Source organism: Lepisma saccharinum, chromosome 13 (assembly GCF_977018435.1).
Source record: "Lepisma saccharinum chromosome 13, izLepSacc3.1, whole genome shotgun sequence".
Taxonomy (NCBI): Eukaryota; Metazoa; Arthropoda; class Insecta; order Zygentoma; family Lepismatidae; genus Lepisma; species Lepisma saccharinum.
The window spans coordinates 12,946,473-12,968,741 of record NC_139241.1 but is presented as its reverse complement, the minus strand read 5'-3'; the positions used below and the strand labels follow the sequence as shown (position 1 = coordinate 12,968,741).

At 38.8% G+C, this 22,269-nt stretch overlaps 1 protein-coding gene across 3 annotated transcripts in view; it reads left to right on the top strand.

Annotated features, from left to right (window-relative positions):
- LOC145996877 (putative peptidyl-tRNA hydrolase PTRHD1) overlaps positions 1-22,269 on the top strand; it is a 29,742-nt gene that overhangs the window by 2,261 nt on the left and 5,212 nt on the right. For all 3 annotated transcript variants that reach the window (XM_083133426.1, XM_083133425.1, XM_083133427.1), the window contains exon 2: positions 11,280-11,467. In XM_083133426.1, coding sequence (XP_082989552.1) covers positions 11,282-11,467 — 186 coding nt within the window. In that variant the 5' untranslated portion in view covers positions 11,280-11,281. The remainder of the gene's footprint in view (positions 1-11,279; positions 11,468-22,269) is intronic.

The window sequence follows — 22,269 nt, the reverse complement described above, 5'->3', positions numbered from 1 at the left end:
AACTGTTATCGTGAAATTAAATAATGAGACCAAGGGGAGAGAGTTACATAAACAAGTCAGTGTATTTCTTACTACAATGAGGAAATGCCAAAGAGAAATTTGTATAATGTGTAATTTCTGTTTTCACACTGCATAGTCTACGACAGCTTTTGCGAATGTGTCTTTGCACTTAATTATAGCGACACCAGAGGTCCCGGGTTCAAATCCCACCCTGGGAATTGGTGTTCTTTGGGGTGCCCCCTTCATCAATCTCACCATGTCATCACACATCCTCATCTTCGCGATTAGTCAAAAGTTTCAGAAAAGCGAAGTAAAATAAACCAAATCAATCAGTTAAGTATAGCGAGGAAAGGAATTAAAATACTGCTTGTTACCTAGGTTGGCAAGCAAACATTCATTTTACTCATCAATATGTACGTAATAATGTACGTTTTATTAATTTTATCATTATTAATTTTATCACTAGCTGAATGCTGGACTATTTGCCACTAGTGAAAATGTTCTCCACACATGAGAAATTAAAAAGGGAGAAGAGGGGAAAGTGCCGTAGTAACAGGTGCTTTAGATGTAAATAGAGTTACCATATTTCTTCTTTGCCAGTACAGGACACACGCTGAACAGGAATGTAGTAGTAGCTTGAATACAGTAACACCACAATAATGTTATGTTATGTTAATGTACTATATTCCCACTGCTTTATATAGCCTTCACAAGTGCACATTTCTAACAGAATAATGTAAGAAGGAAGTATGAGCTAACTCGGAAAGTGGACCATAATATTCAGGAACCAGAATTTTCCATATTCAATGAGAATAAATGGTAGGTAGGTGATTATTTCTGAACATACCACAATGTTTTGAAAAGTTCTTTTGATGAATGCAAGAACAAACTAACTTGAAGAGTACTGCAGCCTTTCTTCCCAGAAAAAAAGCTCTGGGATTTTATGGAACAACTTGTAAGTTCCCGATGATAAATTTAATGTGCTTTCTCCTCTGCAATTCTGTCATGCATATTTTGTCTATAACACCACATACGGTAATTATCGGCAGTTCTTCCTTATCCTCAGATTGCAAAACGATCATCACCTCAGTATTTGCTGTTTGTTATGTATAGTCACTTTTCGGCCATTTCTGGCAAATTACAATAATAGGGATGAATCCAGATTTCAGATTTAGCAAAATACATGTAGGGATACTCAGAAATAAATGCCCATATTTATGTTAGGATATCAAACCTGGGACCGTTTGTGGTGAGGACCAACACTCAACAGTAGCGTACGCAGGATTTTATCAAGGGGGGGTCTTATTTCTAGAACTTTCTCCAAATTCACATTACCATTGTTTTGTTATACTTTAATTAAATAATAATACTTATAATTAATTAATAATACTTACGTATAATTAATTAATTAGGTGAATTATTACTAATTATACTAGTAATACCAAAACTACTATTAAGTATCTAGCCAGAGATATACATAAATATAGTATTTATGAAAGCAATACAACGAAATTACTTTCTAGTCATTCGATTTTTATCAAATTCTGGGAGCAGCATTTTTTTGTTTCTTTGTTATAAAATAATTGTCTGGTCAACGAGGTGAGACATTTTAAGTGCAAAGAAAATCCATAAAAACAAGAAAATATATTAAAATAAATTGAAATAATCAAAGTATGGAACTCATCCAAGGAGCTGCGGTTGTCTGGTCGGTAGAGCATCTGACAACCACGCGGGAGATCTGGGTTCGATTCCCGGAATTGGTTGGAATTTTTCTGGCTTCTTCCCCGCATAAATGTCCGCGATAATTCACATCTGGATTGTCTCGCTGTTCTTACCAACAAAGCATTTTACAATAGCTAATCTTATTGTCGTTTGAATAATTGTCTAGCCAACAAGGTGAGACATTTTAAAGAAAGACATTCAAACATGCTGCGGTAAACAACGGGATGGTGGACTGGAGACTGTATTCTTGTCCACCTAGCCTTTCTCTATACATTAGCCGCTTACAATGAACCAAGAACTTTCTTTAGTTAATTCTCATTGTCCACACAGAAAAATACCTATTCATTGAACATTGGCGTATGTACGTAGAGGAGTAGCTGATGGGGTTACAGCCCCTACCGAAATTTTGAGAAAATCAGAATTTTCAAATAAAAATCCGTTAAGACTTCAAAATGTGCAAATGTGAAAATCAAAATGTGTAAATGCGAAACCTCTTTTAAAGTGAGTTCCGATTACCATTTTTGTCTTTGAATACAATTCTAATAGACTGAAAAGCTCCAAAAATAACAAAAAAATTTTATTATGGATCCTGTCGTCCAAAATAAAGCCATATCCACATTTACTCTTCCAGCCCATCCCAAGAAAAAAATCCTGCATATCCCAGTGTATTGAACATTGTTGCAACCGAGATACAAAACAACTTTTCTCTCTTTTAACCCATTTCTGCCCATTGTCGATACTTGTCGACGTAACATTCGGGCAGCTCTGAAACAGAAATAATTATCGGTGTGAGCGGTACAGCATTTTATGTACTGTCGGTTGGTATCACTGCGTACGATGACGCCAGCCACTCCCCTCTTGCTGTCTCGTGGGGTGTATTGTGTATGGAGTTTTCCTGGCATGCAGAAGGTGGAATGTCGCTCTGTAACAAGTAAGTGCATTTCTGTTTGTTATTAAATTACTTTTCCTTAGTAAGTCAATAATAAGCTTTTAAAAACATGTCGTTTTAATAATGTTGAGTGAGTTTCATGTTATTCATTGAAGAGCATGGTAATATTTTGACATAGTTTTTTGTGTCGACAATGGTCACGGAAGGGAGCCGCTGTTCTGGAGTGCATGGCATTCGCACTTTCACTTCTCAAGTTGATAACAATGTTGTTCTGATAGCAAATATACACTTATGTGCTCGCCTAAGGGTGATGGGTAGTGAGAACTGGCAAAATAAACCAATATAATATACGATAGGAAGAAAGTCTTACGTACAAGTGTAAAACAGCCGCTCTGATATAGACTACTCTTTTTTTCATAAAGCTGTAACATTTTTTTTTCTTTTGGTTCCAGTTTGACGGTGAAGGAGATAGCTTCCATTTTAGAAGAATATGAGGAGACTGAAGGTATTTTGGTGGCTAAAGTGACATGGAACCTCCAGAAAATGCAGCAGTGAATGATGGGGACAGCAATGGAGAGGACCCGTCAGGTGATCTGAACAGCTTATCAGGCAATCAGCTTTGAGCAACAGCAGAGCTGGTGTTTACGAAAGTAACAGATGAAGGAATGTTGCAGTCTAGATCTGGTGATGCTGATACCTTTGATCAGGAGGTATGTCCAGTCAGAAGATCCTAATTTATGTTCCACAAGTGTTGCTGATACAGCAGAGGAACCAAATATGAATGACAATGAAGACTCTATTCATAACCAGATGTACAGGTACAGTGACCAATTGGAAAACTTGACATTCCAGGGAGGGTCTCGGACAGAAAAAACAAAACTATCTTCAAAAAAGGCTAATTGAAAGGAAGGTGATATTCCAGATACGTCCCAAAGGGAATTCCAACACCCACCATTTCTTGACAGAGATTTCACACCTGTAGATTTGTTTCAGATGTTTTTTTATGATGACGTTATAGAATTCATCGTTAACCGTACAGTAACAGTTGGGCTGAAAAGTTTGTAGGCTGACTCATAGATGGCGTTACTAGAATTAAATCCATGTGATTTTTACTTAGTACTAACCTTCAAAAGATACGTGTATAAATTTCACAGCTGCCGGATAATTAGTTCGTGAGATATAGCATTGTGAGTGAAGCAGCTTTTGTTATTGTGAAAAAATGGATAAAAAAGAATTTCGTGTGTTAATAAAGCATTGCTTTTTGGCGAAAAAAAATACTGTTGAAGCCAAGGCTTGGCTTGATAAACATTATTCGGACTCTGCACCAGGAAAATCAACCGTTGAGAAGTGGTTTGCTAAATTTAAACGAGGCGAAATGAGCATCGAAGACGATGCACGCAGTGGACGCCCCAAAGAGGCTGTTACCGACGAAAACATCAAAAAAGTCCACAAAATAATTTTAAATGATCGTAAAGTGAAGTTGATCGAGATAGCTGAGATTATTACATAGCGTTGTTGGAGCGTTTAAAGAATGAAATCACGAAAAAACGGCCCCATTTGAAGAAGAAAAAAGTGCTGTTTCATCAAGACAATGCACCGTGTCACAAATCAATGAAAACAATGGCAAAATTATATGAATTAGACTACGAATTGCTTCCCCATCCACCATATTCTCCAGATCTGGCCCCCAGTGACTTTTTCCTGTTTGCAGACCTTAAAAGAATGCTCACTGGAAAGAAATTTAGCACTGATGAAGAGGTAATCGCCGAAACTGAGGCCTATTTTGAGGCTAAAGAGAAATCGTACTATAAAAATGGCATCGAAAAATTGTATGACCGCTATAATCGTTGTATCACCCTCAAAGGCAACTATATTGAATAATAAAATCGAATTTTGTCAAAAAAATATTTTTTACTATGTTAGCCTACGAACTTTTCAGCCCAACTGTTACAATATGCTAAAGAAAATGAGAACATGTCTTTTACTTTGTCGAATGATGAAGTCCATCTGTTATTTGCCATCCTTTTCCTGTCAGGTTATAATGTTCTTCCCCGAACCAGAATGTACTGGGAAATAGTGGAAGACGTCCATCATGATGCGGTGTCAAAAGCTATGTCCAGAAACCGGTTTGAAGAAATTTTGAGGGATTTACACTTTTGCAACAATTCTGAAATAGATGAAAGGAACAGGTTTAGCAAGATAAGACCAGTGTGGTGTATGTTAAATGAGCGCTGGCTTAACTAATTTCCTGGTGATCCATACCTTTCCGTAGACGAATCCATGGTTCCATATTTTGGGCGTCACGGTGCTAAACAGCACATGCATGTTAAGCCGATATCATTCGGTTACAAAGTGTGGGCAATTGCTACCAGAAGTGGCTGTCTCGTTCAAGGAGAACCTTATCAGGGTGCTTCAACAGGGAAGACGATCCCCCTGAACTTGGTGTTGGTGGATCAGTGGTTATGGACCTTATATTGGAACTACCACAGGAAATACCGTTGATACTTACATCTGACAATTTCTTTTCTTCAGTTTGATTGCTAGAATACCTGAGAGAAAAAGACATCGTGCAACGGGAACTATACGAAATAACGGGGTTGAATGAGCACCGCTACCAGATCCAAAACAATTTTAAAAGCTTCCTTGAGGCAGCCACTCTCAAGTGTCAGATCAAAAAAGTGACAAACGGGTACCTGATGAAGTACGTTTTTCTGGCCACGGACACTACCTTCAAACATGTGTGACGCAAGTGAGGTATGGGTTCTGTGGAAAAGCTACACGTAAGAAGTGTCAGATATGTCAAGTTGGCTGCCATGTGAATTGCAGCAAGGCGTTTCATACAAGGTAAAAAAAAAAGAAACAACAATTTTGAGGGAAAGAACTAAGAGATTTTCATTATTTCTATGAGAACATCCTTATTAGAAAATCCTTATTATTTGTTGGATTGGATGATATTGTGTATCTGTAGAGTTCAAGTGTAAGAAAACAATTTATATTTATGTCATTAGATAATAAATACAAAATAACAAAACACTATATGTATTTTTTCTATTAATTTTCGATGATGCCTTTCATGCCCATTGTGGACATGCTATAGGGAATCAATCTATCCTGGGGTCACTTGTGACCATTGTCCACAAATGTCGACATCCGTTTTCTATACACTATACACTATACTATACTATACTATACACTAAAAAATAAAAAAAATCATTTCAGACACTTAATTATGTTCTAAGTAAGTAAATATCAAATATAAATGCAAGTACTCAGAAAAAAATAATTTGGGCAGAAACAGGTTAAATCATAGTTGCCCTCATATTCTATTTTCAAGAATTCGTGTTAATTTTCAAGGCATTCACTCTGAAAAACATGTGTGTTTGGAATGCTGTGTTTTTCTCCATGCTGCATGGAAATAATAATTCAAATTATTATTGGTTGGTTGGTTGGTTGATTTGTTGTTTTAAGTCCACTTTATGCACAGTAAGGCTAATTGGGACTGGACCTACAGTTTAAAGTGGGATCCGAACCACTTGTGCCTCCACCGGGTATCGAACTCAAATTATTATTATTAGTAGTAGTAGTAATAATAGTATTGTCACAGATCTTTGACTGTGATAAATTTAATTTTCTTTCCACATCACATTTTTCATAATATTTCACAAGTTCAGGGGGGAGGGTTAAACCCCATAACCCCTCCTTGCGTACCCCACTGGCACTCAACATTCATGGCTACATAGGGTTGCCAGATTTCTAAAATAAAAAAAAATAAAAAAACGAGACATACAGATTATATAGACATGGATATAGTTAAATTTATTTTTATAGCATTTTTAAACATTATAAAAATCAATTGCATTTAAAACATTGTTAATCCCTAATTTTTAAAATTTTGACAAAATATATTAATATTTGAGCAAACTCTTAGTATCCTTTAAGAGGACCTTTTTTTCCCAATGCATTACTATAAAATTCAGAACATGACTTATTCTCATTCACTAGAACTTGCAATAGGGTCAATCCATATGAAATCATACCAGCTGGTTGCTTGACCATTTTTAAAAAAGTTTATTTTTTGAGTGGTGTGAGCCTCATATATTGACAGTTCAGAACCACTCTTATTTTATTTTTACTATCACCGATTTGAAGATGGCGGGCATTTTTTTATCATGGCGCGCGTCAATTTCTTCATTCGTAAGCATCAGCGGCAACTTTTTTTTCTCAGCTCTGGTAAGTCCTACGACAATGAGACAAAATCTGTGATGTTAAGCACATTATAGGCTACAATTATATTTCTGTGTAATTTTCTAAATATTATTCCTTCATAATAAATTTTAAGGTTAAAATTGTGTATTTTAATCGCTCAAAATGACATTTTCGGACATTTTTTTGAGGGGGAAGGCAGTTTGCTTGACACTTGAATTTTTTTGCGCAAGTACCTGTGTACCAATAGAGTACCTCAAAATTATTTGAAGCTTGAGACTTTAATATTTGTTTTTCTACAGGGTCATAAACATGTACTTTTTGTTAAAAAATTCCAAGTTCAGGGTTAAATATCTCTGGTGGGCAGTTGTTTAAAAATCTGAAATTTGTACACAATACAGTACTTCAGGATAAGTAACTTCAGTAAAAATTTTGAGTTTGAGATTTAATTGGTTGTAACATGGCAGCATGTAACCATGCAATGTCGGTGAAGTACCTGAAGTAGCGTGCAGTGATAAGAGTTTCTAAACGCAGAAAATGTGCTAGAAATTGACATTCATCTGAGACTGAGGGCACTTTATGGGGATGAATGTGTAGACATCAGTACTGTGCAATCGTGGGCTGTTCATGCTCGTTAAGATAACAATAGCTGAACACGATTCCGATAACCTCCATCAGTTGCATTTCGCGGCCTTTCATTCCATTCTCTCACATAGCTGAGATTTCTTCAGCTGGGGTTATCTTTACGAGCATGAACAGCCCACGATCAGTACTGATGTCTACACATTCATCCCCATAAAGTGCCCTCAGTCTCAGATGAATGTCAATTTCTAGCACATTTTCTGCGTTTAGAAACTCTTATCACTGCACGCTACTTCAGGTACTTCACCGACATTGCATGGTTACATGCTGCCATTTTCCTCGCAATAGTTCAGCACCCCCTGGCGATAGAAGTTTGAAACCTTCAATTGAGAAGCGGGAAAGTCTTATAAGTGCAATGTATGGTTGCTCAAAATCCAAAATGCGTTTACAAGGTAACAAAGAAAATAAAAACATAGGAAGCGTTACTTTTCAGCACGCCCTCGTATATATACTTTATTGTAGATCCATTTCAGGATTGTAATGTTGTTGATTGACATTCCAAATTACAGTTTGCAGAATTTCAACACAAAATGTTAATAAGAAATGAAATTAGGCATGCCATATTTAATGCAAAATGTTGAATTTTTCACGAGTTTTGTATCTCCTAAACCAATTAAATCTCAAACTGAAAATTTTTACTGAAGTTACTTATCCTGAAGTACTGTATTGTGTACAAATTTCAGATTTTTAAACAACTGCCCACCAGAGATATTTAACCCTGAACTTGGAATTTTTTAACAAAAAGTACATGTTTATGACCCTGTAGAAAAACAAATATTAAAGTCTCAAGCTTCAAATAATTTTGAGGTACTCTATTGGTACACAGGTACTTGCGCAAAAAAATTCAAGTGTCAAGCAAACTGCCTTCCCCCTCAAAAAAATGTCCGAAAATGTCATTTTGAGCAATTAAAATACACAATTTTAACCTTAAAATTTATTATGAAGGAATAATATTTAGAAAATTACACAGAAATATAATTGTAGCCTATAATGTGCTTAACATCACAGATTTTGTCTCATTGTCGTAGGACTTACCAGAGCTGAGAAAAAAAAGTTGCCGCTGATGCTTACGAATGGAGAAATTGACGCGCGCCATGATAAAAAAATGCCCGCCATCTTCAAATCGGTGATAGTAAAAATAAAATAAGAGTGGTTCTGAACTGTCAATATATGAGGCTCACACCACTCAAAAAATAAACTTTTTTAAAAATGGTCAAGCAACCAGCTGGTATGATTTCATATGGATTGACCCAATATGCTTTCCACTGCCGTTAAGTCCAGCCGATTTTGTTCTTTGGTCCACTGAACAGTCATCATAGAAAATATTCGTTCCACATGCGTGTTGTGTGCAGGGATACTGAAAAGATATTGGCAAATTAGCAACATCCCCGAATACTGACACTTAAATTCACAAGTCCGAAAATATGTTTGCCACTTCTGCTGGCTGGACATTGCTCTCCATTTCTCATTGTCTTTTTTCTTCTAATTTTCCACAAATTCACGAAGATTCCCATATTGGCTGAAAAAATCATTGTCGTTAATTTCCATGTTTTTCTCAATCAAAAAAGTGGATGTTTCTTCCACTTCTTGCCAAGTTGGAGGATTATTAAGAAGCATCCATGTAAACAGTTTATATTTCATAATTTCATTCGTCCAAATTTGAAAAATGGGAAAATATTTTCATTACTATAACTTCAACATCTGTTGACAAAAGTATCTGCAGCTTTACGCACGGTATTATGCAAGAGATGAGCAGAGCAGCCAATCCCTTCCATGGCATCATTTAAAGTACCTTTCAATTTAAAGTATACATTGTTTTGTTTCGCTGTACTCTTGACCACCAAAATGTACACTAAAAACGTAATGTTTTCAATAAAGAATTTATTGTGAATCCAGTATAATCCTCCGGAGGGCTCATGTTGTGCCATCAATATATGTTTGTGATTCACCCATCACCCATCTCATCCCAACATTTTCACAAATTTCGTGAAGCTTACGAGTGGAAACCATATTTCCATTAAAATGGATGAAATGAATTAATCTTCCAAAAAAATGTCATTCATTTCAGAATACTGATAATTCACATAAAAGAGGCATATTAGAATATAGAAAGCATTAAAAAAATATGAAGCTCTTCTTTTAATGATTGCATTTAAACACAATGACTACAATTTTATAGGCTACTGTACGATATGTTATTGTAGTTAATTTTCTTGTTGATATTACTTTTGTGAATTATCAGTTTGTACACTTCTAATAACTTTAATAATACTGCTAATTATGCTAAAAGAGACTTGGAAAACACACGCATAAAATAGCGAAAGTGATCGGGAAAAAAGCTGGAATTATCTTTTCCGTTCCTTCCAATTTTAAAACTGAAATACAACAAACCTCAATTGTTACGTGTAGAGATAAGAGTTTTTATAGCCCACCATCAATTGTTGTGGGAATTAGAAACAAGAACATTGTTGAGACTTTTGCATGGGGCTTACTCGATACTTGGAAATCTCATGTTCAGTTAAACTTCTACATTGGTTTTGGTAACAAAAGACAGATCTCATTTTACTCAAGACCTGCACAAAGAGACCAACCTAACCTAGCAAGTAAAAAAAATATTGTAGCAGTAAAAATGTGGTGATAAAATGCTGATGTGCATCATGTTTTCATTATGTTCCCTATCATATGATTGCAGAACTATTTGGCCATAATAAGCTCACTGGAGGATGGCCAAATTACACAAATAAATATACTGCATATGAAACGAACGTAGAAGTTATATGCAATATACAGAAGGTATACATACACTAATGAGCAAGGTTAACCAGAGGGTATATGACGTATACCGCTGTATACCCTCGACTACAGCGGTATATGACGTATACCACTGTATATCCTCGACTACAGCGTGGATCTCATCTTATCACCATTCATTTCCGTCATCACAATGAGCCAATAGTGGCAGAAATGTGACATTAATCCTTAAACGACAGAGCGTGTTTTGCCGATAAACTCGCCAACAATGGAGGCATTTTCAGCTTCCGCATTTTTTTAAATAAAATGTATATCTCTGGAACTAAGAATGCTAGAGTTACAAATTATACCTCGTTTTGTTCAGTACACATGGAGCTATAAGGCTATGCTATAAAAACCAAATTTTCCATTATCAGGTAAAAGAAGAAGAAAAAACTTTTTTTTTTTTTTTTTTTTTTTTTTTTTTTTTTTTTTTTTTTTTTTTTACAAAATTTAAAATTTGTCGGACCCCAACACCGGGACGAAAAGGTACAAAACTGTACCTACATATTGTCTGATATGTTTTTCATTATAGTGGAAGAAATTGCGCACATATTGCAGATACTTTCCGAAAAAAAACAAAAACAAATGTAAAGCAAGAAAAAATCTAACGTGATTTTCAGAGGGCTGCCCCCCTCCCAAATAGAAGAAATATGAAATTAATTAAACCTTACTAATTGCTAATTACCTACCTCAAGACTCATGCAGAACTCAAAACATGTTCATCCAAACATTTTCCGAGACACAGTATGTCCAAAATGTCACATACTAGGAGAAAAAGCTCCTTGTGACAATCGTCACAACCAGGCATTTAAGGGTTAAATCATCTAAATCCATCAATCAATCATCTTTAGGATGAATGTTGTGAGTTTTTGACTGAGTTACATGAAGTAACTGGGCTCTTGGGCACCCAATTACCCAAGTCACTATGGCTTGGTTAGCAAAAATTAGTGAAAACACTTAGCAAATTCAGCCTCCATCCTTTGCACAGCCTGAACTGTGGAGTGACAACATTTTGTTTCATCTTTTACAGAAATGGCATCCATTGTTCAATATATTGTTGTCCGTGGTGATCTAATATCTGCTTTGAAGTGGCCACTAGGTGCTGTGATAGCCCAGGCATGCCATGCATGTACGGCTGTCATGCATTTGCATCATGAAGACCCTGTTACGCAGCAGTATCTCCAAGATCTGGATAATATGCACAAGGTTGTTTTAGAGGTATGTTGTCGGTTGGTCTGTGATACATCTGCCCATTCATTATCTACCCAACCCTTATATTTATTTATATTTAGTTTAGAATTTTTGAGACTTTGATATCATACATTTATACACATGTAGTCAAGTAGTTACGGAGAGAGAGAGAAATGATTGATGATGTACAATGACTTACAGGAGATTTCAGACCGAAACAACAAGTGACAGAAGCTCCTTTAGTCTAAAGCAGTGGTTCTCAACCTTCATTAAACTATGACCTGCAACCAATCGATTTGTAATGGAGGTTACACTTTTTCTAAGGCAAAGTGATATATATTTCATATTAATCTTGTTCTATCCATTTTGTTAGTCTGAGTAGGGTGAAAAGACACACAGATTCAAAAAAGAGGACAGAGCATGGTGAAAAAGGAGGACAAAGTCATAAAAAAGAGGACACCGCAAAAAGTGGCAACACATATTGCCATTACTAATTATTTAATCAATATAAAGAAACCACCAACCTTTACTCACAGATAATTCTGATGATTTTTTCAATAAATTCCTCCTACTTTTAAGCAACGAAAGCAATCTCCTAATCTATTGTTTAGCATGACAATCATAACTAAGAATATCTATAATTTGAAACACAGAATTTTACTTTTTTTTTTTCCAATTCTTTGATATTAGAATGTGAATGTTACAAGCACTTCACTTTAACTTATTTCCAAAAACCGAATTTAAATTTTAGGTAGTTTAGATTGTATCAGGAAATATGATTTTAATGCCACAAACATTTTTGCACTCTTTCAACAGCAGGGGAAAGTGACAGCCACCTTACACTTTACCTCATATTCGTTTCTTCCATCCTTTAAAAGCTGGATATTTTCTTGCAAGATCATTGATGAATTTACACTTTCGCTTCGTTATTTCATGAAAGTAAATATGGCTTAATAATCAAAATTCTCACTTCGTGTTTCTGTATCGCGTATATTTGACTCTAAAGTGAACTTTCCGACCACTGTGTCGGAGTGGTTAGCACACCGTGCCGCAATGCCAGAGGTCCCGGGTTCGAATCCCAGCCTGAGAACAAGTGTTCTTTGTGAGTGTCCCTTCATCAAAATCAATATATTATCGCTCATCCTCATCTTTGCGACTAGCTAAAAGAGGCAGAAAAGCGAATAAAAATAAACCATATCAATCAATCTAAAATGATATGCTCAGATTACATGGAGAGGGATAACATGATTGTAGCATTTGCGTTTTGCCCATTTCTACCGTTATGAAAGCCCTTGTTCCTTAGATTCTTGAGACAGCCAGCACCTGGATTAGTCTTTTAAGCTCAAGAGTGGATAATTTTTTCCTCAGGTCCGTAATGAGAAGCAGGGTTGTTGGAGGTCCGAGAACCCATATATTCTATTGGATTCTTCAATATGACCGGAACCTTTCTTCTCGCACAATTTAAAATTCGATCCAAGTTGCGTATTACACTGCCCTCCAGAAATTAAGCAACAACAAGAAAATGTGAGATAAAAGAGAAAACAGTTGGAGAAAAGAGAAGAAGAGTGGTGGGCACGCTGAAAGAAAGCAACGAATGCGTTAGGGAAAACAGGTGAGTCATAAAGTACGATCATCGTGCCCTCGCACGGATTTCTGGCGTACCAGGTATTGGAGTCGAAGACTCGCGTTCACGGAAGAGGTGTGTGTCTCTATCTGGAGAGTGCAGAGGTGAGTCAAGTGTGCGGAAAGGGTCGAATATGGCAACCAGGCATCATTTGGCTGATGAATTACGGTGGCGTGCCATCGGTAGACTAGAAGCAGGGCAGCGTCAGGACGAAGTGGCCAGATGGCTCAATGTCGATCGTTCAGTTGTCAGTAGGTTATGGAACAAGTTCCAGAGAACGCAAAATGCATCGCGGAGTTTCAGTGGAGGTCGACCGCGTGTGACATCGGTCAGGGATGACCGATATATCCGTTTGACAAGTCGGCGTAACAGGTCCGCAACAGCTACCCAAGTGCGTGCAGCGGCTATTGCTGCCACAGGACGGCCTATGTCAACGAGTACAGTACGCAGACAGCTACGCGAGGGTGGGTTGTATGCCAGGAGACCAGTGTTGTGTATACCACTCACCCAGCGTCAGAAGACAGCCCGCTTACGTTGGGCACGAGAACATGTGAACTGGACACTGGACCAGTGGCAGTCCGTTCCCTTCAATGATGAGTCCAGATTCTCACTGGACAGTGATTCGCGACGCCGATTGGTCTGGAGAGAGGCAGGAACTCGTTTCCATCCCTCCAATATTGTTGAAAGGGACAGATATGGTGGTGGAGGTGTGCTTGTATGGGGTGGCATTTCTATTGGTGGACGTACTGACCTCTATATCCTCCCACGTGGCACCATGACAGGTCAGCGCTATAGGGATGAGGTCCTTGCACGTTATGTGGAACTATTCGCACGAGAACGAGGTCCGGGCTTCATTCTGCAGGACGATAATGCCCATCCCCATAGGGCAGGACTAGTCGATCGGTTCTTGGACGAACACCATATTCAACGCATGGTGTGGCCATCCCGTTCCCCGGACCCTAACCCCATTGAACACATGTGGGATGCTCTGGGTAGACGTCTCGCTGGCCTTGTGCCCCCTCCACAAACACTCCAAGACCTTCAACTGTCTCTCTCCCAACAATGGACCCTCATACCCAATGAGTTGAAGGACAACCTTATTGGCAGCATGCGGCGGCGTTGTGAGGCGTGCATTGCTGCGCGCGGTGATCATATCCCTTATTAGTGTCAGATAATGGTCACTTTCCGTCTCCAACGTTTACCACCTGTGATGCTCCATGCGTACATTTCATTTCTTTTGCCCACGAGTGTACCTTGTTTTGTGTTTCTTCTGTTCTGTAAGGCGTGGGACACTTGTTTCTTTCGTTACAAATAAAATATGCACACCCTCCGGCCTTGTGTTTGATTCTATTGGATGATCACCATTTGTTGCTTAATTTATGGAGAGCAGTGTATTTCATTTCAATACGGAACTTGGACCCTATTTAAATTAATTCGGAGAAAAAGGTTCCTGGACCAAATTAAATTAATTCGGAAAAAAGATTCCTGGATAGTATTTAAATTGTTCTGGAAAAAGTGTTCCTAGACCATATTTAAATTCATTGAGAATAAAGATTATGGACCGTATTTAAATTCATCCAGAAAAAAAGGCTCCTGGACCGTATTTAAATTCATCTGGAAAAATGGTTCCTAGACCGAATTGAAATGCTTCACAGATAAGAAGGTTTTCTACGGTCTCTACGCTTGCTGATTTTCTCTCCGGGACCTTAATTGAATTTATTTAAAATTCCTGGACCTTTAACAACCCTGCTAATGACTAGGAGTGTGCGGAACATAACTTTTTTTGGTCAGGATGGGAGAGAATCGCGATTTCCGGACCAAGCTGGGAAATTTTCGGGATGGGAAATGTTTAAAAATTTCCCGATGCCATGGAAATCACGAATTTTACGTCACTCTTTATTATTATTATTATTTTTATTGCAATTTCCGAGAACTGTGAAGACACATGCAGAAAACATCAAGAATGAACCACTTTTAAATAACCATTTGAAAGTTCCTGACTGTGCGGGATCCTGAAAAGTCTGGAAATCATTCCCCGAAGTCTGGATCGGGATGAGAAATTCTTTTTACCGCTTCGGTTCAAGCTTTTCTGGATCCTGCACACCCCCACTAATGACTCAGTCGGGAAAATGATCGTGTTCAATTCCCAGATGCTAGGTGAACATTGCTCGAATACTTAACGCGCCCGCAAGTGATATGATAATCGTTATGTGTGGAAGCATTCTTGATGCATCACATGTGCTATGGTCAATGCTATACTCTTTCCAAAAAAGGAGGACATTTACCGATTTCTAAGAAATCCGCCCGGATGCCGGACAGATACCTAAAAAGGAGGACATGTCCGGATAAAAGAGGACGTCTGGTCACCCTAAGTCTGAGTCACTAAATACACATGTCAACATTTATACTAGAAAGATCATGTGGAACTATCAAATCTATTTCAAGACAATACAATATTTAATATGTAACGGAGGTTACATTTTTTCTGAACAGGTGTACGACTTCTTACCTTTCCAATGAGAACCCTGTCGTCGCCTTGTAATCAAGGGGTCCCGGGCTCGATACCCGGTGGAGGCACATGGCACAGTGGTTCGGCAGCCTGTAAGCGTACATATCTTAATAAAAATTAGTTGTATGTTAGTAACAAAAATTAATACAAGACTTGGAATATTACATATCAAATCATTGGTATAAAGAAAAGACAACATTACTGTTACTAAGTTCAGGATGTCAACTTGAGATCAATAGTTCCAGAGAGAAGACAAATGTTCAAAGAAAGTAAACAGTTACGCTTGCACAAAATAACTAACATAAATAATGGTAAAGTACATCATTTTTTTGAAGTTACTTGCTGCAAGATCGGGCTACTCTTTCTTATTGTATCATCCGTTGCTTTCCCGATGGTGCAGTGGTAGCGTCATTGCCTTGTAATCAAGGGGTCCCGGGTTCGATACCCAGTGGATTTATTATTTGTTAGCTCTGGGTCGTTCAAACTACGGCCTGTGCACCACATTGTGCAAGGACTGACCTTTGCTGAAGGCACCCAAAAGTCATCCTCACTTCCATGTAGTACACCCCGCTAACTGACAGGACACATAACCAGTATATTTCTCTGTAGGACTTGTGTTATCCATACTTTTGTGATTGTCCCTTCATCCATTTCATCTTATCGCCATTCATCCATATCATCGTGATTAGCCAAAAGTGGCAGAAATCCAAAATAAATAAACTAAATCAAATGAATGATATCTGGCCTATCATTGATTTTTATATGGTCTGCCTGTAACTTTATTTTGAGGGATTTTCTTTAGTTGTAAATATAATGTAAAGTGTCCCATGCTCAAGTAGTTCCTGGCTCTCGATAGGAAAACATGTAGACATTCCTGTATCAGTAAGAGCATGTCTTTTCATAAGCCTGTGTCAACACTCATTGAATGGAGCAGTGTGACATTATGAGTATTAGTGTAAATTTCTGACACATAAATGATAATCTCTTCAATTTTACGGCTGATTTTAGTCCTCATTAAGAAATGGAACTCACCCTACATGGAACATGATTTATTTTATCAGTTTCAGTGTGCAGGAGCCATGTTGTGAGCAAATCAGAAGAGTCCGACATGAGACTGCAGTTCATAAACAGTTCCAGACAAACTGGGAATATCTGTTTGAGCATGAAAAAAAAATTAAACATGTTCTTTTCCTGATGTGACTTCCTCATCACGGAATTTAGAAGGTATGTGTTGAGCTGTGTTTTGGACATTTTTAATCCCTGGAAATGCAGCTTTAAATAATGCTCACCTGCCTTGGTTTTTACTTGCATGTAATCCTGCTCCTGTGTATCGTGAGTTTTATTTCTTCGCACTTCTGAAAAGAGACTGAGGGCTATCCCATAAAATTGGACAGTAGATTATGAGAGAAGAGTCAAGACATGCTATACCTTAATTTCCATGGAGATGGGTAATCTAACATGACTATTCTTTAAATTTGCTATGCTATCTTTGAAATGTGAGCACTAGTTTATCATTTCACTAACAAAAGAACTTAGCTCTACAGTGTCACTATGAAAGAGTGACAAATTTTACCAGCTTGTAGAAGACAACTTTGAGCAGCTCTTTTCATATTGAACCTTCATTTTCACATTACAAGATTTCAAAAATCAGCATTTTGTCCTATATTTATGCAACTTCGCAGCACTGATTGACCGTTAACACTGATGTTCATGTTATTATTTCCCCTACATAATTGTTGCTTATATAGGGTGACCAGACACATACATTCAAAAAGGAGGACAGAGCATGGCAAAAAAGGAGGACACCGCAGAAAATTGCAGCACATTTGCCATTACCATTCATTTCATAAATATATAAAATGTGCTTCTTCCAACATATAACAACAATCTATTCCAGCCCTGGATCCCTATTTTTGCAAAACAATATTGTTCCTGTTTATAGTAGGCTTCTTCTCCTTTGTTTAGACTAGTGCAACTGTAAGTTGGAATTGATTTTCTGTGGGGTGAGATACCCAACTGAAATTCGCCCCTACCAACTGTAACTTCTGGATCCGCCACTGTTTTTCAGTTCCGGGATTCAAACCAGGGGTCTTTTGCATAGTAGTGCTGTGTGCTAACCACTTTGCTGCAGAGGCTGGCACTTTGGTATTTCATAAATGTATATATTACTTCATAATCAAATTTCTCATTACGCATTTCTGTGTCACGTATGTATGACTCGAAAAGGAACTGCAGTCTGGGACACGTTGAAGGCTCATTTGGACAAAATGATAGTGGTTGAGCTCCCAGGTGCTCAATGAACATTGCTAGAATACTTATCGGGCCTCAAGTTGATCGTTATGGGTGGCAGCATTTTTCCAAAAAAGGAGGACATTTACCGATTCTTAAAAAATCTGCCCGGATGCCGGACAGACACCTAAAAAGGAGGACATGTCCGGATAAAAGAGGACGTCTGGTCACCCTATGCTTATACAGGGTGTTTCTAATGTTCGTTTTAAATGCATTGGAGGTGATTCTACAAGTGAAAATAACACAGAAGTTCATGTGACGAAATGCCAAAAATGGCACCCATTCGGATTTATTGAAGTGGGAAAAAGTGCGAAAATTATGTTTACAAGGAAATAGTGGCACAACGGCCAACCATATGACTGCGGCAAAGAAATGCTGCATGCTCTATTCAAGAAAGCACATGGCAGATGTGTGAAGTTGATGCGCAAGGGATTCCCCAAAGGAAGTGAATGGGTCTGTTGAAGTCATGGGGGTAGGGAAGGGTTTTATGGAGTGATTAGCTGCGATGTTGTGTTGTCGATATTTGTATGTACCCACATGCAGAAAGGCCGAAGCGAGACCTTCATTTTGGCGTTTCCCGCTAGGGGTGCTAACACAGTAGTTTTCTTCCGGCAGGAAAGCATCGGTGGCTGCCATTCGTGCTTCACATACTGCGATATCAGAATCACCGCGCATTAGGTTACCATCACACATTTGTGGTTGAATACGTTCTAGTGGAAGGGTGTGAACTTGGCAAATTGGGCAAACCTCGCAATAGGCACTGCTAGGTGTTATCTATAGGCACGGCCCATCGTGTACAGTGCACTAGTGTTCGTTGTCTACGGGTCGGCAGATATCTAGCAAAAGGGATGGCTGCATACACTGCAGAGGAGCTGGCAGACATGCATCTCATTTATGGCGAGACAGGAAGTAATAGCCACAGAGCACGGCGTTTGTATGGGAAATCTTTTCCAAATAGGAGGCTGCCGTCGCACACCTTCTTTCAAAGACTGCATACTCGACTTTGGGAAACAGGATCAGTGCTACCACCCCGTCGAGAAACTGGAAGACCACGAAGTATTTTCACAGATCAGTTTGTGGATGCGGTGTTAAACAGGGATCGTCCTGACACCAGTATGTGCGCTATAGCCAGTGCCCACAACACCTCCCATGTTAATGTGTGGCAGGTCCTGTCCGAAAAGGAGATGTACCCTTTCAAACTCCAAAAGATACAAGACCTTTTACCTCAGGACTTTGGCCACATGTGGTGTTTTGCCAATGGTTTTTGCATCAAATGGAAACTATCCCAAATTTTGCAAACAGGGTGTTGTGGATCAATGAAGCAACATTTACCAAAACGGGCATGTTCAATAGTGAAAACAGTCACGTTTGGGATTTTGCAAATCCACATGCAATTCTCATGGCACATCATCACCACAGGTTTGCGGTTAATATGTGGTGTGGGATAGTGCATGACCATTTGATTGGGCCGTACATTTTTGCTGTTCACCTGTGTGGTGGCACATTACATGCATTTCTTCGTGATGTTTTGCTGAACTGTTGGAGGACGTGCCCTTGGCACTGAAGCAAGGACTATGGTTCCAACACGATGGTGCATCACCACATTTCAACAAAAAAGGGCGTCGCTTCCCCAATGGCTTGTTCCACAATCGGTGTATTGGTAGGGGTGGGCCTGTGCCGTGGCCTGCAAGATCGCCAGACATCACTCCCCTGGACTTATTTTTGTATGGGGAGAGATGAAACGCCTCATATACGAAACACATGTTTTGTCAGCTGAGGATCTCATTGCATGCATTAATGTTGACGCAGCGACAATAGCAGACATCGTGGGGTTATTTGCTCGCACTAGACAATCGTTGATTTGGTGTTGTCATCTCTGTGTGGAAGTTAATTGCAGACAGTTTGAACATCGTCTGTGATGTGGTACCCTCGGCACCTTCACTTTACACACAGTGAACATGTCGACATATGCAACCTAGCGCACCACCACCACCATCTTTGTTTTTCTACGTAATGGTGATGTCCACTACGAATATTCGCTTTCTTCTTGGTTGTCAATCTCCACATATCACTTTCCGTTGATAACACATCTTGCTAAACCCTTCCCTACCCCCATGACTTCAACAGACCCATTCGCTTCCTTTGGGGAATCCCTTGCGCATCAACTTCACACATCTGCCATGTGTTTTTTTTTTTAATATAGCATGCCACATTTCTTTCTGGAACGCCCTTCGCCGCGGTTATATGGTTGGTCGTTGTGCCACTCTTTGCTTGTAAACATAATTTTCCCACTTTTTCCCACTTCAATAAATCCGAATATGTGCCATTTTCGTCATTTCGTCACAAGAATTTCTGGATTTTTTTTCACTTGTAGAATCACCTATCCGTTGGAAGTGAACTTTAGAAACACCCTGTATATACTATAACATGAAAATTATAACATCACTATGAAATGAAATATGTTTTAAACATATCGTCACACCAATGCCAAAACCATGAATGTGCTAAACCTTACTTTGAGATAAAGACATTTTAATATTCAACGTCCTGGGAAAAACAGATTTTACATTTGGATAAATTTTGCTGTCAGTAAAATGTGTACTCGCTTATGATTGTTTAGTAGGTCATATGAGTTAGCATGGGAATATATCAACAAATAGTAGTCAGAGACTGCACTAGGTGAAAAAGACAAATGTACACATTCGTGGTTTTGGCATTGGTGTGATGATATTTATCTTTCAGGTCATATCTCTGTGATATTTGTTTTAGTTCTCGAGAAATACATCCTGAAACATGGTTGAAATTCTTTGTTTTTCATTGAAGTGGAAACATGCTCATTGATGTTATAAGTACCAAGATGCATCAAGATATTAGTAGGCTGCTTCAAACCTTTGGTTTATATATATATATATATATATATATATACACACACACACACACACACACTAATGATGAAGGAGACAGTAAACACTTACCACACGAAGAGAAATTATTCTATATTTCGCGACCTGGGTCGCATTTTCAAGTTGAAGGAGAAAGATCGTTGTTCTCTTCTCTTCTCTTAGTAACAACGATCTTTCTCCTTCAACTTGAAAATGCGACCTAGGTCGCGAAATATAGAATAATTTCTCTTATTGTGTGTTAAGTGTTTACTGTCTCCTTCATCATTAGTGTTTATCCGCTCTTCTGGCACCTTTTCTGATCCTATTCCTGTATGTGTGTGTGTGTGTGTGTATATATATATATATATATATATATATATATATATATATATATATATATATATATATATACACACAGATGGGGGACAAAATAATACGAACACCTCTGAAAAAGTATGCCACATTTCACACCGGCACTACAGCAGCACCACCTGGCACTGAAGTCTGCCACCTAGTGGCTGTGAAGGGGAAGGTATTAGTTTGCCAACAGCAGTCATTGGTGGTGCATTCGTCTATCATACGCTCTCAAGAGACGCTGCAATGTCAGACCTGACAGAGTTCCAAAGACCCATGATTGTTGGAGCACGTTCAGCTGGAGCCACGGTGACTGAAACCTCAAAGCTTGTTGGGTGTGCAAGGAGCACAGTATCAGCCGTTATGACAGCGTACACAACACAAGGTAAGATGGCATCTTCAAAGCACAAGAGTGGACGAAAGACAAAGCTTGCTGCTCGGGATAGGAGGGTGTTGAAGCGTATAGTGGCCCGAAAGCACAAGCAATCGTTATCCGAGATAACATCTGAAATGAACAGGCATCTCCAGGACCCCATTTCAACCAAAACTGTCAAAAGGGAACTCCATGCTGCAAACATTCATGGCCGAGTGGCAATTCGTAAGCCATTGGTGACATCACGTAATGCTGTCAAGCGACGCCAATGGTGCAGAGCTCACAGAAGTTGGTCCCCACAGCAGTGGCAACAAGTCATCTGGTCTGATGAATCAACATTCACGTTATTTCAGACCACGGGGCACGTTTATGTGTGGAGAATGCCTCGAGATGCATTTCATCCTGACTGCCTCTTGCCGACTGTGAAGCATGGAGGTGGGTCCATTATGGTATGGGGCGCGATATCTTGGCATGGTGTGGGACCACTTGTTTTTCTGCATGGGAAGATCAATGCCAGTCACTATCGCAGCATTCTGGGGGATCATCTCCATCCTTTTGTCCAGACTTTATTTCCTGGGGACCGGCCACTTTTTCAAGACGACAACGCTCCTATCCACACTGCTGGGTCTGTCCAAACATGGTTTGAAGAACATGACGATGAAGTAGGACATCTTGAATGGCCCCCACAGTCTCCTGACCTGAACATTATAGAACATTTGTGGGAATATTTGGAGTCCAAACTTCGTGCTCGAAGTCCGCGTCCAGCCACACTTTCGGAATTGGAGACTGCTCTGGAGG